General features: G+C 42.8%; 1 protein-coding gene across 1 annotated transcript in view; it reads right to left on the reverse strand.

Annotated features, from left to right (window-relative positions):
* Positions 1 to 8,865: 8,865 nt before the first annotated feature.
* The window catches only part of TRIM42 (tripartite motif containing 42), a 30,135-nt gene continuing 20,373 nt past the window's right edge, over positions 8,866 to 18,627 (reverse strand). The window contains exon 5 of the mRNA XM_055570364.1: positions 8,866 to 9,004. Within this exon, the coding sequence (XP_055426339.1) occupies positions 8,918 to 9,004 (87 nt within the window). The 3' untranslated portion in view covers positions 8,866 to 8,917. The remainder of the gene's footprint in view (positions 9,005 to 18,627) is intronic.

Here is an 18,627-nt window from a genome sequence, read left to right on the forward strand (position 1 = left end):
TCTCCTTGGGCTTGATCATTTGCTAAAACAGCTCACAGAACTCAGGGAAAAAATCTCCTATGTTTAGTAGTTTAGTATAGGATAAAGGCTATCATAAAGTATACAGATGAACAGCCAGATTGAGATACAGTAGAGAGATCTAGGAGGGTCCCGAGTGGTGCTTCTGTCCTCGTGGAGCTGGAGTGCATCACCCTCCAAGCACATTATTCACTAGCCTGGAAGCTCCTAGAACATGCATTATTGGGATTTTTATGGGGCATCATCATGAAAGCATGTTTGCTTGTTAACTCCATTTCCAGACTCTCTCCCCTCTCTGGAGGATGGAGAGGGGTCGGGCTGAAAAATTCCTAGCTTCCAAACTTGGTTTGGTCTTTCTGGTGATCAACCCCTATTGGGAGCCACCCAGGAGCCCACCTAGAGTTGTCTCAATAGAACAAAAAAATGCTCTCATCACTTAGGAAATTATGAGGATTTTAGGAGCTGTGTATCAGAAACTGGGGTCTAAATGTCAGAATAGAATATCCTCCCAGCACTCCTATTTACAAGAGTTTTAGAAGCTCTGTGTCAGGAACCGAGGGCAGAGACCAATGTATGTATTTCTTTTTGTTTCGCATTCATGCATTTGATGCACTAATCTAGCTTCTACCACTTTCTGCATGCTGTTCCCCTACCTGCTCTGCCTACTCCTTGTTTCTCTGCTTCTTTAATTTCCTTCAACTTTCATGGCCCTGGGGATGTTCCATGCCCTCAACCAAACCTGGTCTGGACACAGAGCCCAATGGGGGTGGCTTTGACTGTCCGCTATTACTTCTGGTGTGGAAACCCATGCAGGGTAGAGCTTCCTCTATCAACTCGTCTATTTGGCTGGTACAGTTTTAATTTTTTAAGTAATTATTTAATTTCAGTTTTGGCTGCTCTGGGTCTTGGTTGCTGTGCAGGAGCTTTCTCTAGTTGTGACAGGTGGGGTCTACTCTGTAGTTGCGGTGCACAGGCTTTTCATTGTGATGACTTCCTTTGTTGCAGAACATGGGCTCTAGGCACTCGGGCTTCGGTAGTGTCAGCATGCCGGCTCAGCAGTTGTGGCTCTCGGGCTCTAGAGCACCTGCTCAGTAGTTGGGGGGCAGAGGCTTAGTTGCTCTGCAGCATGTGGAATCCTCCTGGAGCAAGGATCGAACCCATGTCCCTTGCATTGGTAGGCAGACTCCTAACCACTGACCACCAGGAAAGCCCTTGATCAGTTTTTATGGAGTGACTTTGTTGTCTACTTTGGGGCTTGAAAAGAAACTTGCTACGCCTGGCTTTATTAAGATTAAAGACTCTCTTTACCTTGATTTTCTTGGAAGGCAAAAAAAAAAAAAAAAAAAATCAAAGAAATAAACCCTGAAACATCTACAGTTTTATATAGAAAGCATTATTTTTGAGCTAAATGATTTTTTTTTTCCTGAAGGAAAATTTAGAAATTGTAGCTCCTAGTGGAATTAGAGGAATGAAAATGAAGTCATGCATAGATTCACAGCAGCTGAAGAACTCTGTTCGGGACTCTATTTTGCTAACTTCTACAATTTGCTGTAAAAAATTCAAGCTTCTGGGCCAGGTTCAGTTTTGCAGTAACTCTTGTCCCTTGGGCTTCTCCCTAAATTGCATTTTTCCCCTAGATTCAGTCAATTATTTGCCTTAGAGCATACTGGCTTTTCTGAGAGCTTCTACATAACCTGACTTCTGGTTGTTAAAACCAAAATGTCCTTGTGAATCCTTTGGAAAACAGGGTGACAGGGAGAGGTCTACCATCATCCCTCCATCATGTCAGACCTTCCCTTCCTCCCTGTCCCCTTCCCGTTGCAGAATTGGAGTTACATTGGAGTATAATTGATTTGGGCTTACCTGGTGTCTCAGTGGTAAAGAATCTACCTGCTCATGCAGGAGATGCATTGATTGAACCCTGAACCCAGGGTTCGACCCCTAGGTCAGGGCAATCCCCTGGAGAAGAAAATGGCAACTCACTCCTGTATTCTTGCCTGGAAGACCCCAAGGCAAAGGAGCCTGGAAGGCTGCAACCCATGGGATCGCAAAAGTGTTGAATACAGCTTAGTGACTGAACAGCAACAACAAATAGTTGATTTACAATGCTGTGTTAGTTTCAGGTGTACAGCAAAGTGATTCAGTTATATATATATTTTCAGATTCTTTTCCTTATAAGTTACTACAAGATATTGCAGATACTTCCCTGTGCCATACAGTGGATCCTTGTTGTTTATCTATTTTATATAGCGTGTATCTATTAATCCCCAACTCCTAATTATCCCCCATCTTCTCCTTTGGCAACCACACATCTCTTCTCTGTGTCTGTAAGTCGATTTCTGTTTTATATATAAGTTCATTTGTGTCATATTTTAGATTCCACATATCAGGGTTATTATACCTTTGTCTTTCTGTCTGCCTTACTTCACTTAGTATGTTAATCTCTAGGTCTATCCATGTGTCTGCAAATGGCAATGTTTTGCTTTTTTTGTGGCATACATTCCATTGTATGTATTACCACATTTTCTGTATCCATTCATCTGCTGATGGACATTTTAAGAACCATGCCTCTTTGATCTTCTAATCCTTCAAATCTAGATGAAAGTGAAAAGTGAATGTGGCAGTTGCTCAGTCATGTTTGACTCTTCGACCCCACGGACTGGAGCTCACCAGGCTCCTCTGTCCATGGAATTCTCCAGGCAAGAATACTGGAGTGGGTAGCCATTCTCTTCTCTAGAGCATCTCCCCTACCCAGGGGTTGAACCCAGGTCTCCTGTATTGCAGGCGGATTCTTTACCATCTGAGCGACTAAGACAAGTTCCTATTGGTTCAAGTTTTTTGGGAGAGATGATATGGTTCAAAGGCAGTGAATCTGGAGTGCGTGTGTGTATATATGTGTGTATGTGTGCACATATATTCATTCATACAAGTGTATGTGTATATACGTGTATATGTTTGTGTGTGTGTGTGGGGGAGGTGCACGGATGAGTGTGTGGCTGGGTGCTGCTGATGGCTTTTACCAGGAAGACATGTCAGTGGGCAGAAATAAGAGCACTTGTGTATAACATTGCTCCTGCCATTTTTGATTCATATTATCTCTTTTTTCCCCCTGCATATATTCCTTTATTTATTTTGGAGCAAAGCAACTGTTGAAATGATATCAACGTTTCCCCACATACCCTGTTTCTCATTATCTCTCAGAGCAAAATGAAAGATTAAAGATAAACAGCACAGGGTAAATTCAGACTTAAACAATTCAAATCAATGAACATTTTCTGAGAATTTTTTGTGCCCAGCTTCCATTCACTCCTGCTGCCATGCCCTTCTGCAAGCCATCTTCATGGTGGCCTCTCCTCTGGCCTGTGCCTTATCATTCCTGTTCATCCCCCAAAGGCTAACTCTGGTCCTCCTGCAGCCTGGAAGCGTCTTCCAGCAACTTAGGCCTGGAACCATCTTTCAGCAACTCAGCAAATCTAGTGGGTCCCACGTGCTTGCTGGTCTGGGAAAGGGCCATTCCTCACAATCACTCAGAGGCTTTTAAAACACACTAAAACCAAGGTCTCTAGGCCCTATAATCTGATCAGTAGCTCTGGGGTGGACCCTGGGCATCTTTATTTTTAAAAAGCTCCATAGGTGATTCCAATGCTTACTTGGGATGGGGCCCCATAGCTCCTGAGGCCTCACAACAGATTCAACACCCATGTGCTTTCCAGGTGGCCTGGTGGTTAGTAAGCAATCTGAAGACAGGAACTAGCTTCTTGTCTCTCTGGTCTCTCCTCCAGAGCCTATTTGAGTTGGAGACAGTTGATACCATTAGTATTCTAGCAAATCACTGAATCACATTCACTGATGACTTGAGTTTGTGTCCCCAGTCCAGGCCTATTCTCTGGGTCCCAGTCTCACATAATTGCGGAGAACGAAATGGCAACCCACTCCAGTGTTCTTACTTGGAGATTCCCCAGGGACGGGGGAGCCTGGTGTGCTGCTGTCTATGGGGTCGCACAGAGTCGGACACGATTGAAGTGATGCAGCAGTAGCAGCTCACATAATTGTTCCAATTATTAAGCTGATGTCTCTCAGCCTCTACTCCACCTTTCTGGACTTGGTCTCTGATGCTGAGGTTGTGGCTCTGCAGATAGCATTTTTTTTTTTTTTTTTTGCCAGCTGACTCCATGATGCTCTGCTACTAGGCGACACCAGAGGAAGATTGGGCTCCTGGGAGGGGGTGTAGGAAAAAGTTTCTTCCGGTCTTGTCCCCTCTTCAGGGCAGCGTCACCTTCCAGACTGTGGCAGTTCAGCTGTCACTGACAGTTTCCAGCTTTTCTCCCCACACCCTAGAACGGGCCTCCCAGAACTCCCCCAGAGATACCAGCACCAGCCTGGCCGTGACCTTTGCTCAGAGATCTGAGTCCCAGCTTAGCAGGGCTCCTCCTCCAGCCTCTGGTTCTGGTAACCACACCTTCTTCCCCCCATTTTCCTGGCCATGGGGGTGACAGTGGCACCTAGGGATGATAGTTGCCACCTCTGTGTTATCCCAGTGGCTCTTTTCTGTCCTGAGTCTTCCAACATCTGTTGACCAATTCCTGTACTCAGTTCACTCTGTTAAAAGGGCTGGTGTGGATTCTGTTTTCCAGACTGAATCAGACTGACACAACACCCAGATGCCACTGATTCCACCAATCCTTCAAGCATCCTCTTTCACCCAAGGCAGAACTGTAATGTTTCCCTAAAACTGAAACTTGTCTCTTCTTCCCTTTCTGGATCCGTCATCCACCCAATGCTTCATCTGGAATCTTTGACACCATCCTTGGTTACTTTTGCCTTCTCATCCATATACACCACTGGTCAGAAAAGGCTCTTGATTCCACCTTGAGTCTGTCCCTTCAGCCCAGGTAACCACGCTGGTGCTACAGTCCTCCTGCCTTTTCTCTTGGCTCCTTGCAACTCACTGTCCACACAGAACTGAAAGTAATACTACTAATATATAAATAGGGTTGTGACATTGCCTGGGTTACAGCTTCCTTACATGCACACCCTCTGTGATGGCCTTTAAGTTCTGCCAAGGCCATTTACCACCCTTCTTTTCTCCTAATTTCCCACCATCAAGCCTCTAGGATTGCTGTGTTCCTGTTTTTTTCCTGCCTCAGGGCCTTTGTGCTGCTGCCACTCTATCTGGGATATTTCTCTCTTCTGCTTGTCACATGGCTGGTTTCTTCCCTTAAGGAGATAGCTTTAAATTCACTTTTGGGGAGCCCTTTACTAACAAAGCATCATAGACTGAGTGTCTTATAATAACAGAAATTTACTTCTCACAGTTCTAGAGGCTGGAAGTCCAAGATCGGGGCACCAGCATAATCAGGTTCTGTCAGTGAGGACCCTTCTTCTGTGGGTGTAGATGGCTGTCTTCTTGTTGTTCCCTCGAGCGATAGAAAGACAGTGAGTTAGTTCTCTGGCTTCATCTTATAAAGGCACTAACTCCATTCTTGAGGGTCCCACCCTCATGACCTAGTTATCTCCCAAGGCTCCACCTTCAAACACCATCACATTGGGATTAGGGTTTCAACAGATGAATTTTGGAGAATGCAACATTCAGGCCATTTCACCCACTTTTGAACTGATACCTCCCAGCTCCATGCTCCTTTCCTCCCTAGCACTTTTCATCATTTCTAGTCATCAGCATACTTATATCTTTGTCTTCCTCATTAGACTGTAAAATATGTGTGGCAGGACCATGCCTGTTTAATTCCCCACTGTGTTCCTTGTCCCTAGGTCTCATTACAGATGTGTTAAATGAGTGAATGAATTTAGAGTGAAAAGAAAAAAAGAAAAAAGTAAAAAGAGGAGAGGTGCTAGAAAACTACCATTTTCTTAGCTAGCAACTATAGTAATATACTACAAAGTCTTTTCAAGTAGACACAGCCACTAATTATCTGTTCCTGTACTCAAACACTGTTCTCTAAAGAAAGACTGATAGGGATGTTTAAATATGCAGATATACAGTGAGATTATTGCTCAACGTAGTGGTATATATTTATGAATCTCTTGGTTATATTAGTAGCACACACATATATGTACTACTATGCACATGCAGAATTATAAATCACTGTACTTTATGGCTGTAACTTATGAAATACTGTGCATCAAATATACTTCAATTAAAAAAAAACTTCCTCTTTAGAACAGACTTGTAGACACAGGGTGGGACTTGAGAGAGTAGCACTGAAACATATGCATTACTGTATGTGAAATAGATAGCTAGTGGGAAGTTGCTGTAGAGCACGGGGAGCTCACCCCAGTGCTCTGTGACAATCTACAGGAGTGGGTTGGGCTTGGGGGGTGGGAGGGGAGTTCAAAAGGGAGGGGACATATGTGTACTTATGTTTGATTTACGTTGTAAGGCTGAAACCAGCACAACATTGTAAAGCACTCATTCTCCAATTTTAAAAAGAAACAAACAAAAACTTCCTCTTTAATAGTATTTTCTACTTTGTTACATGCTTTCATGTTTATTACTCATTTGCATTTGACAACAGTCCTAAGAAGCGGGAAAAGGGGCATTATTCTTATTTTATTAAAGATTATCTGTAAAATATCTAAACAAACCCCATCATCATATAGGCAATAAAGCTGACATCCAGCTTTATAAGATGAGAGGGACTCAGGTGAGGTGAGAGAGGAGCTCACTCACGGCCACATGGCAGGTTAGGGAAGTGCTGGTTTTACACCAGATCCTTGCCTCCCTTTTTATTCCACAGGAAGAGTCCTGGGAGGGTGCACTCTGTGTAAACCATAACCCAGGGACCCAATGATGTGCAAGGATTTCTGCACCATTAAGAAACTCCATCTTGCATTTGGGAGAATAGTTCAGCTACCATTGAAGTGGGCTACTCGGAGAATCCCACTGATTGTCTTGGTTGCTGAATGCAAGTTTACATATTCTCTAGAGAGGCAAGATGGGGTGCTGAGGCTTATCTGATTGTGGTCATTCTTCTTGGCTCTGAGTAGGTGTGTTCTTTGTAATGCAAAATGGGTATCGTTCTATTTTTTTTTTCCATCTAATTTCATTTTAGTTTATCAGTAGTAAAATCCCTGCTGGCATGTCATTTAATTTGCTCCCTGTGCTAATGATGATTCTGAAGCCTTTTACAGAAATGATTATATGATAATACCAAATCTGATGGTGGATTCAAGCCATCATTTATAGTAATAGGATCATGATGAAGCTCCCTGAGGAACTGCTTCTTCTAATACTTTTGGGGGGCAGGGCAAGAATCAGCTGAGCTTCATTTCACATTATTAGAAGATCATCACCAGGGATTTCTCACAGGGAAAGGCCCTTTTCTGGCTCTGATGCTGAGCCTCTGGGCAAAATTATGTGTTGCAAATGCCATGGTCCTATGGGTGAAGCTAGGTTGGCTGGCCACACATGCCCATGGGACAGCTCATGAGAAGGATGGGATTAGAGAAAGGGGAGACCACTGACCACTTGTCCCTTTCCACGCCCCCTCCCACTTCTGTGTATAGACCCTCATGGTGGAATTTAATGTGTTGGGGGTGGGGTTCACAGGAGGGTCATTCTGTGCACCTGTCTTCTGACACTAGTTCCTCTGTCCCTGGTACTAATGTGAGCTTCACTGAATCAGCCATTGGAACAGAATAAATGAGATGCTGTCCCTGCCCTAGAGACTAGGTACCAATGAGTGCTTCTGAGCATCATGGACTGGAATAGATGACTCTGTGGGGGAGGGGGTGGGGAGGAAGTGCTCTGTGTTTAGGGAGAACCCAGGGAAAAAAAGGAGGTATCATCCCAAATTAGACCACCTGGAGAATCAGCAAAGACTTCCTGAAGGAAGTGGTTGAGCTGGGGCCTGTAAGACTGGTGGTGTCTTCTAACCAGCAATGGGGTGGAGTTCAGGAGAGGATCGTTCCAGGCATGGGTCCTTGTCAGGCAAGAAGTTCTGGAGGTTTCACATTGTCTGAAGGGCGTGGCCAAGTTCAGCGAGGTTGGAGCTGACACACAACTCTGCCATTCTTTACTGCCTTACTTCAAAGAACTGTAGGGGGGCCCCCTACCAGGCATTCTACTGCTCCTCCTTTGCTCTGGGGACCCAAAGGAGTGATGAGAAGAGGGAGCACTCTCATTCTTTTGGTTCTGAGGCATGCCTCAGACCATAGGGTTAAAGTTATGGGAAGGCAAGTCTAGGCTCAATAATTAGGAAGTGCATTCTAACAATATTGACTTTTTCATATTAAAACAGACTGAATAGGAAGGGAGTGATAGGCATATGTCCATACGTGCTATGTGCTTAGTCATGTCTGACTGTGACCCCATAAATTGTAGCCTGCCAGGCTCCTCTGTCCATGAAATTTTCCAGGCGAGAATACTGGAGTGGGATGCCATTTCCTATTCCAGGGAATCTTCCCTACCCAGAGATCAAACCTGTGTCTCCTACGTCTTCTGCCTCCCCATCCATCAGTGATTTGCCCAAACATTAGTTCTAGTAACTAGAACTACTTAGGCCAGGATCAGAATGCACACCCAGGGACCTGACTTCAAAGAGAGTGACTTTTTTTTTTTTTTTTTTTAACCAATGCTGCCTCCCACAAAACACTACAGAATTCTGAGCCTAGGGTTAGACCTGAGATAATAAAACATACTGACTTGCTGACTGTTTTGTATCTTAGTTTCAATTTAATGAGCAAACAGTAAGCCAAGACATCAGGCATTTCCTTTTATTAGCTCTTAGTAGACTCCTGCTGAAATGGCTCAGAGGTCCAGGGAATATTGTCTACAACCTCAATGAAGAATGTGGTGAGAAAAATACTTTTACATATGTGTGTGTCTATATGTCTATTTTGTGTGGCATCTCTGAGGTTGCTGCCTGCTCTGCGGGGCTGCTCAGAAGCGTTTCTGGAGGGCAGTCTGGATATTCTTCAGCAGGCCCCACTTAGCTCTGTTCTTTCCGCGCCCATCTGGTGTTACCACCTGCAATCAGAAGCAGAGAGCCCTGGAACCAACCACAAGGGACACAGCAGTTCCCAGAAACCTGGCCTCTGCAGCGGGCCAGACACTACACACATTATCTGATTAGCTCCTCATGCTGACAATCACATGAGGCAGGTGCCGTTGATCCCATTTCAAAGATGAAAAAACTGAGGCTCAGAAGAACCAGGTAGATTTCCTAAAGTCTCAGAGCTAGTATGTGGTGGGTTTGGGATTTCACAGAGAAGGTCCCACTTCTTTAAGGCAGCTCATGGGACTGAGTGCTTATTATTGTGTTGAGGTTGTGACCCAGGTGGGCTTCACCAGAGAGTAGCCCCAGGGTGTTCCCCACCCAACCCATGGAAATTGTTTCTGTCACAGCTCTTATCATTTGTTCATTTCAGCGAGTGTGTTTCATTTTCTTACTAGAGTGTGAGCACCTTGATTGGGATGTGGAGGCAATGACAGTCTTTCATCTCTGTATTGCCAACATCGGATATGGTACAGAGAAGTCTCTTGAAAATTGAATGAAAGGTGAATAGAACCATAATTTGTACATCTGCCAACCGCTTCTTTTTGATGCTTCATACCATCTCTGACCACAGTGCATAGTCAGAGCTCCCTAGAAAAGGCAGCTTGCATTGGGTAGCAGGACTTTCCTAGAAGTCTCACCGAGCAGCTTAGATGTGGAGCTCCATGCCTTACCTTGAGCATGATGGACTTACCCAGATCTTGCCCTGGTGGCATTTCTGTTCCTTCCCAATACACATTTACTAAGAAGGCATTTAGGGAGTGAGGTCAAAATCCGGGTGTGATAGACAGCACACAGGATCAATGAGCTCAGTCTTGATGGATCAGGACTCATGGGGGAAGTAGAGTGGGGTTGCAGTTTGGATTGTGAAGAGCAATGTTTGTACAAAGCACAGAGTCTGTCTATATAAAGATGTATGGTGTTAGATTACCCATTCCTAGATAAAAATGGAAATAATACTTGGAGATAACCCTGATAAGGGTTATATAAATGTGTAAGATACACACACAGAGCTACTGGGGGCAATGAGGAAGAAATAACAGTGTTGTGACAGGTTGAGAATTGACTCATAAAAATAGGGGATTTAAGCTCTGTCGTAAAGGACAGGATCTTCAGAGATAAAGTCTGAGTATGACATGTGAATGGGGCAGTGGGGACTGAGGTGTGTCTCTGAACAAAAGGATCAGAGGAAACAGAGAAGAGAACTTGAGGTACTAAAGACACTGAAATGATAGCTGATAGGCCTTCCCCTGCCCAAAAACCTCAGATGGCTTTCCAAATCAATTCTATCAAACTTTTGAGAAAGAGTACTTTTAGAAAATAGAAAAAGAGCAATAGTTTCCTAGCTCATTTTATCAAGCTAGTAAAATATTGGTTCCAGAAGCAGATAAAACCACACAAGCAAAATAGTATAGGTCAGGTTCATATATGATCATAGATGCGATACTCCAACGCAAAATATGAGCTAACTAAAACTAAGTACATTATAAAAATAATGCATCATGATCATAGAGGGTTTATTCCATGAATTCAAGTGGAGTTTAACATCAGAAAAATTAATGTGATTTATTTCATTAATGCTTAAAGGAGAAAAATCACATGATTATCTTCAATGATATAAAAAATCATAAAGTTGCATAAGCTCTAAAAAATTTAAAAGTAGAAAGAACTTTCCCTAACTTAATAAAGATTATACATCACAAAAACTAAATAAAAAAACCATCAGGGTTCAATGCAAAAACATTAAGATTAAGAATAAGACAAGGACATCAACTCTTACAACTGCCATTTCTACAGGACCCCTAGCCCTGGCCAAAGGTATAAGGAAAGAAAAAGAAATCAATGTTCAAGAATTTCAAGGAAAGAGATAAAACTATCATTATTTATAGCTGATATGATCTTATGCTTGGGGAAAAAAGCAGAATCAACAGATAGGCTCTCAGAATAATGAGACACTATTGAGATTGCTGGAATCATGATTAACCTATCAACACAGTAGTTTTTTTTTAAGCCAGCAATACATTAGAAAATATAATTAAATAAAAATAACATTAATAATATAAACTAAGTCTGTAAAATATATAGTTTAACCAGAAACATGTAGTACCTCTACAAGAAGAATTTTAAAACCTTAATAAAGCACACAGGAGGTGATTTGAACAAAAATCAGAACTATTACAAAAATATTGTCTCCAAAGTAGAGACTCAATGCTTCCCCAAATGAATTCTACTCATTTTATCTTTTCTTTCTTTCTTTTTTTTCTTTAGGAATTCAATTTACTTACTCCAAAATGGAGTTGGCCTTCAATAAATGAGGCCTTTAAAAAGTGTTAATTTTCATGCTTCATGTAAAGGAATGCATTTCTATGATTAACTAAGTAGACCTTAAAAAAGAAAGAAGGACAATAGGGAGACTTACCTTAGCAGTTCATTAAGACATAACACAAAACTGAAATCAACAATAAAGTAGTGTGGTATTGACATACGAGCAAACAGACCAATGGAATATGACAGAGAGCTCAGAGAAATGCCTCTGAATATATGGCAATTTAATACGAGATCAAAGTGGCATCCTTTTTGTATTCTAATGGAGAGGATATTGCTAGGTAGATGATATGGGGAAAACTGGCCCATTCAATGTCCAAAAAAAAGCAGAACGTAGATACCTAGCACTACACACAAAGGTGAACTCTGGATGGATTAAAGTCCTAAATGTCAAAGGTCAAACTAAAGTTAATAGAAGAATGTGTGGAAGATTACCTTTGTGATATAAGCCTTCTTAAGGACTTTTTAAACAAAACTTCAAAAGTTCGAACCATGAAAAAAATAACTGGTGACACTGATCACATCAAAATGGAAGATTTCTGCTGTTTCATGAAATACACAATGAACAAAGTGACAAAGTAGACATTAGTAGACAAATGTCAGAACTGAGGAGATATTAGCAGTATCTAAAACCATGATCTAGAATATGTAAGGTCATACTGCAAATCATCTTGAAAAAGAAAAATGCAGGGGAAGAATGAGTACATGATATTTAGCAGGCTATCTGCAGAAGAAGGAATCCTGAAAACAAGCATATGAAATGAAATTTTAAATAATAAAGAGACAGCACTTTCTACCTATTGGGCTAGCAAAATGGTAATGGGCTAGGTGGGGTCTAGGATATAGGGACTCTCATTCACTCCTTATGCAATGTACATGCATCCAGTCAGATCAAGTACACACACACTCTAGCCCCAGCAATTTCACTCATGGTATATGTCTGATAAGGGCTGAATTGTTTCAAAAATTTTTATGTTGAAGTCCTATTCTCAGTATTTCAGAATGTGATGTATTTAGAGACAGGGCTTTCAAAGAGTTGATTAAGTTAAAATGAGGTCATGATGGAGGGTCTTAACAAACCTAGACAGTGTATTAAAAAGCAAAGACATCACTTTGCTGACAAAGGTCCATATAGTCAAAGCTATTGTTTTTCCAGTAGTCATGTACAGATGTGAGAGTTGGACCATGAAGAAGGTTGAATGCCAAATAATTGATGCTTTTGAATTGTGGTGCTGGAGAAGACTCTTGAGAGTCCCTTGGACTGCAAGGAGATCAAACCAGTCAATCCTGAGGGAAATCAACTCTGAATACTCATTGGAAGTACTGATGCTGAAGCTGAAGCTCCAATACTTTGGGTGCCTGATGCTAAGAGCTGACTTACTGGAAAAGACCCCGATGCTGGGAAAGATTGAAGGCAGGAGGAGAAGAGGGTGGAGAGGAGATGGCAGAGGATGAGATGGTTACATAGCATCACTGACTTAATGGACATGAGTTTGAGCAAATTCCAGGAGATAGTGAAGGACAGGGAAGCCTGGTGTGCTACAGTCCTTGGGGTCACAGAGAGTCAGACATGGCTTAGCAACTGAACAACAACAACAAATCCAATGTGACTGTCCTTATAAGAAGAGGAAGTCTGGACACACAGAGACACACCTGAGGTGCACTTGCATGAGAAAAAACTCTGTGAGTCCTTTCTCACAGGGAGAAGGTGGGGAGAATGTAGACATCTGCAAATCATGGGGAAGGGTCTCAGAAGAAACCAGACCCTCCAATACCTCGATCTTGGACTCCTGGCTTCCAGAACAGTGAGACAATACATTTCTGTTGTTTAAGCCAATTAGTCAGTAACATCTAATGTGACAAACCCTAGTAAACTAATAAAATGTCCCAGAGAAAGTCTCACATCCCCATCCCACCCACAAAATATGAATAAGGCTGTTCACCGAGCATTATTGGAGGTCACCTGAGTGTCTTTTCTGCTGAATCAACAGGTAAAACATGGTGAACACCAGCTTATTGTAAAGGATGGGGCAGTGTTAGGAGTTAGGGGCTAAATGTGCCCAACAACATGGGTGGTTCATAAAAACAGTGTTCAGAGTAAAAAGGTAAGACACAGTAAGTTATGTAACACCATGATGTTTGTGCAAATTAATAACACATTCAAAACAATACACACCATGTAAGAACACATAAAAGCAACAAGATGCACAGAAAACATACTGGAATGGATATTAAGGGAGGGAAGGCAATGGCACCCCACTCCAGTACTCTTGCTTGGAAAATCCCATGGACGGAGGAGCCTGTTAGGCTGCAATCCATGGGGTCATTAAGAGTCGGACACGACTGAGCGACTTCACTTTCACTTTTCACTTTCATGCATTGGAGAAGGAAATGGCAGCCCACTCCAGTGTTCTTGCCTGGAGAATCCCAGGGACAGGGGAGCCTGGTGGGCTGCCATCTTTTCCAAAGGGCCGCACAGAGTCGGACACGACTGAAGTGACTTAGCATAGCATAGCATAGTCACAAAAGGAATTAAATACATAAATAAGAAAGGGCTTGAAGCCCTAAGATTTTTTGCCCAATAAAACATAACTCTCAAGAACAAAAGCACCCCCTAATACCAAAAAAAAAATCAAACAAACAAAAAGAAAAGCGTCTTAAATAGACCCATGTTGGTAATGGACCATGGATTGAGGTGTCTGACTAATTCCACCTTCTGTGTGTGAGGTTAAAAAATGATAGATCAGGTTTGAGCTTAAATTATACTCATTCCAGGGTTCTAACTTATTGGCAGGGAAAACAGGAAGGGACTAATAGGGTTCTATTTACATGAACCATCAAGGGGCCCTTTGGAAAATAATGAATTCTAAGGAGACAGAGCATGTAAACCACTTCAACTTCATTTCAGGGCGTGGAGTCACTGTGAGTATGTGGGTGAGTGAGGGGGTAGCTTCGGGGTAGTTATTTCGAATGCATACTAGTGTTGGCCACTCAAATTATCCTCTAACCCCAGCCCCTGAATATGTATGTGTTACCCTAAGGCAGGGTGTCTGCAGTAGGGACAGAATGAAAACCAGAAGGAGGCTTTTGTGAAACTGAACATGTCCAGGAAGGCCAGGTAGCCCTGCTCTGTGGCTGGACTTCCAGCCTAAGTGCAGCCTGAGCAGGAAGGAAGCAGCCCTGTGGATACTCAGGGTAGCTGGCAGGACCACTTCCTGAGCACACATGAGGCACAGTTGAGGGGTGGGACCCAGTACAGACTGAGAAGGAATTTGAGAGTATGGGTGGGGACAGGGATTGGTGCATCTCCTTAAGAACTATAGTGAATGACACAGAATAGTACCAGTTTGTGATTATTCTGGGGCCTGAATATCTATCCTCAGACCTGATGTAAGCTGGGACATCTGGTTTATGTCAGATTGTGGTAGGCAGAATAATGCTCCCTGCAAAGATGCCCACGTCCAAATCCCAGGAGACTGTGAATGTCACGTTACATGGCTGCTGTGTGTGCTTAGTCTCTCAGTTATGTCTGACTGTTTGTGACTCCATGGACTATAGCCTGCCAGGCTCCTCTATCCATGGGATTCTCCAGGAAAGAACACTGGAGTGGGTTGCCATGCCCTCCTCCAGGGGATCTTCCCAACCCAGGGATTGAACCCAGGTCTCCCACAATCCAGGCAGGTACTTTACCGTCTGAGCCACCAGGGAAGCCCTGTTACATGGCAAAGGGGGACTAAGGTTGCTAGTCAGCTGGTTTTAAGAAAGGGGGATTAAGGACTTCCTGGTGGTCCAGTGGCTAAGACTCCACGCTGTCAATGCAGGGGCCTGGGTTCAATCCCTGGCCAGAGAACGAGATCCCACATGTTGCAACTAAAGATCCTGTGTACTGCAACAAAGACTGAAGAGCTCATGTGCAGCAGCTAAGACCCAGTGCAGCCAAATAAATAACTATTAAAAAAAAAGATAGAGGGATTTATTGAATCATCAAGTGGATCTATGTGACCACAAGAGTCCTTCAAAGTAGAAGAGGGAGAGGCAGAAGGGAACCACAGAGATGATGACGTGAGGGCTCAGTCTAAAGTTGCTAGTGTTGAAAATAGAGGAAGAAGCCATGAACCGAAGAACGTGGCAGCTGCTTGAAGCCCGAAAAGGCAAGGAAATGAATTTTCCCCTGGAGCCTCTAGAGATCACGTAGCCCTGCTCACACCTTAGATCTCTGATCCCCAGAATTGTGAGTTGAGAGGGAAATTTGTATTGTTTAAGCTACCAATTTGTTACAGGAGCAATAGGAAACCAAGGCACAGGGGAAAAGTTAGATTTGTCATGGAAAGACTTCCCAGAAGTTTGAAGACTTCCCTGGAGATTTGAAGTCAGAAGGAGACAATGGGGTGAGAACGGGGGCAGTGGTCTAGAGGAAGAGCAGGAGGAGGGACGGAGCCCACAGAGTACATGATTGGTCCAAAACCACGTCTCCATTCCTTCTCAAACATCAATGAAGCTCTTGGATGTTAGAAGCTCTCACCTGGGAACTAGGGGCCAAGAGGGGTGAGCAAGGACAGCATGATGCCAGTCCTCACTGAGTCGCTGCCTAGTGGACTTGGGGCTTGGACCCGGGTACACTGCTCAAGCCCAGTACTCTTTCTGATGTATGATTTTGCTTCGTAAAGAAGTCCCACTCACTGCTGTTGTTTGGACAGCATCCTTCCAGAGTATGAGGCCAGGTCCCTGAGGCTGAGCCCACCCTGCCCAGACTTCACTGCATCTGATTATCTGATTATGGTGCATGGGACAAAGAACTCCTGCCTTGGATGAGACCTAGGTTCCCTCTCAACTCCTTCAGGTTACATGAGGCCAGTCAATTTCCCTGTCTGAGCCTCAGTTTCCTCTTCTGTAAACTGGAGGCAGTAACTGCTTGCCTTTGAGCAGTTGGGATGATCACTGATAATGAATATACAGTGTTGGACACAGAGCCAGCCTGCAATGAATGAGACCTTTAAAAAGTGTTAAAGTTAATTTTCATGCTTCATGTATTAGACTGCAAATAAAATCCCTAAAAAATAAAATCAACAAGCCACATACTATGAAAATCAAATATAAAAGGTGTTATTTCACTTCCTTAACAAAAGGATGGGAATATTGCATTTTGGATAAGAAATGATTCTGCTGCCTCATTACGGCATTTTAAATGAAACCTTTCAGGAATACCTGCATAGTACTGATGCCAAAGGAAAAATATTTCGATTTTATAGGAAAGAGCTGAAGTCATTACTTTTATGAAGCTTTATAAATGTCATTCAAACACACCATCCTATTTTCATTTGCTATTGAAGCCTTTACTTATGCAAATCATGACAAATGTTAAGGAAAGCTGAGTTTCCCCTGGAATGCTAATATAATCACAAAAAAGGAGGAAGAATTACTTCTGAAGGAAAAATCTATATTGCAGCTCTGTGAGTCAGATAAAAATGAAGCTTCCAGAAAAGCTCATTAATTAGTGCTCTGCTTATTTAGAAATTGTGTTAAAAAGAAAAGAAACTGGAATGAGTTTTCTTCCTTTATAGGGAGAGCAAATGCTTGACCTAAACAGTTTCAGGGGGATGTTGCTTCTCAATTGATTGTAAAATAGCACATAACAACTTTCAGGCCTCTTCCAGTAGTTTGCAATTATTAGTTTTACGTATCAGTTTCTTTCCTCTCTCTTTTATGTAGACATTTGTTAATATATTTATTTGTTTGGTCACATTTTCACTCGTGTATTCATTCAATAACCATTAAGACCTGCTCTATGCACAGTGCTTTGGTAAGCATTGTGGGAGAAAGAAAGATGAATTAAATGTGAATTTTGTTTTCAAGCAGTTCAGAGTGTAAGAGGGATGACAAAATATCTACCTAAGGAAGGCTGACATCTTTGGTCTCTCCACCCACATCTTTGTCCCTTGCATCTAAAAATGACTTAAGATACATGTTAAAAAAAAAACCAATAACAGCACTGAGTGCCCTTCATGGGCAAGACATTTCAGAGGAATTTCTAAAAAATGAGAAAGCAGATGGAATTAGATTGAAGGAAAAATCCATAGTCAAAAGGACCTGCTGTCAAATGTGGCAGCAGCAGAGGGTGTTCTTTGCTCTGGAGAGAAGGGTACCAGCAAGAACTGGGCTGTGGGGCAACTGACCGACAGGGTACCTGGCTGGGGTCTAACAGGGGGAGCAACCAGGCGACTTTCTCATCACTCACTCTGCCTTCCCATGTGAGTATCTGACCTCCGTGGAGGGGGAGGGGATGCATAGGGGTGCTGTGCTCCAGAAACAGCGCATTGGGGTGGAGTAGAGGGCCCCCACCCCCCCAGGAGACTTGTTTCAAGTGTAATGAGCAACAGCACAATCCTCCCACTTCCTTTCATCACTAGAGGTAGCAACCAGTCAGATTCTCGAGTCCAAGGGCATGGAGCTAGTCAGACTGTGTTTGTCACACACGGATTGCACCACAAACCTCCAAAACCATATGCAAGCTGAATTTAGGGGAGGAGAAATGATGGGCTAGCTAATAGTGGTGCAGATTGGACAGAAGCAGAGATGGAAGAAGGGTGTGTGTGGGAGGGAGTAGAACGAGAGATATTGATGGAGAGACTGAGAGAAACTGATGACTTGCCAGTTTTCTTGTGTATCAGGTGGTGTGTCCCACCTGGAAGTGGTCTGATGAGAGTCCTCTCTCTCTGTACTATAAATTTCTCTTTTCAAAAGTCAAAAGGAATGGATTTATTCTCTTTACTTCTAAAGAATCTCTGATTAAGATATAATTTACTGATTCCTAAGAGCACTATCATGGTTGTACAGTAAGATAGTTCTAGGCAGTCTTGGCATTTTTCTTCCCTTTCTCCTTTGAATATCAATAAAATTATGCCCCTGAATGTATTTCCCCTGGAGATACAAGGAAGAACCAGCCTTGCATCACAAAAAAGATAGGAATAATCTTATCCCTTCCTTTTTTGGAATCCTTCCTGGCTTGCTCACTGGCAACTCCTTAACTTTCAGATACACAACAAATACATTTTTTAGTATAAGCATTTCCTAAATATGGCATGGGATACACTAACACTAAAAAATTTATTCATTGCACGCATCCTGTATTTATATTGGTTAAATCTGATACACTATCTTTGCTTGAGTCACCACTGGGGCTAATGTGTCACTTTTTTTGTCCTTCTTACACCAGGATTATTTGTTTTCTAGACTTTGAGCTCCTTGAAGGCAAGAATTATGTCTTATTTTC

The sequence above is a fragment of the Bubalus kerabau genome, chromosome 2, assembly GCF_029407905.1.
Source record: "Bubalus kerabau isolate K-KA32 ecotype Philippines breed swamp buffalo chromosome 2, PCC_UOA_SB_1v2, whole genome shotgun sequence".
Classification (NCBI taxonomy): domain Eukaryota; kingdom Metazoa; phylum Chordata; class Mammalia; order Artiodactyla; family Bovidae; genus Bubalus; species Bubalus kerabau.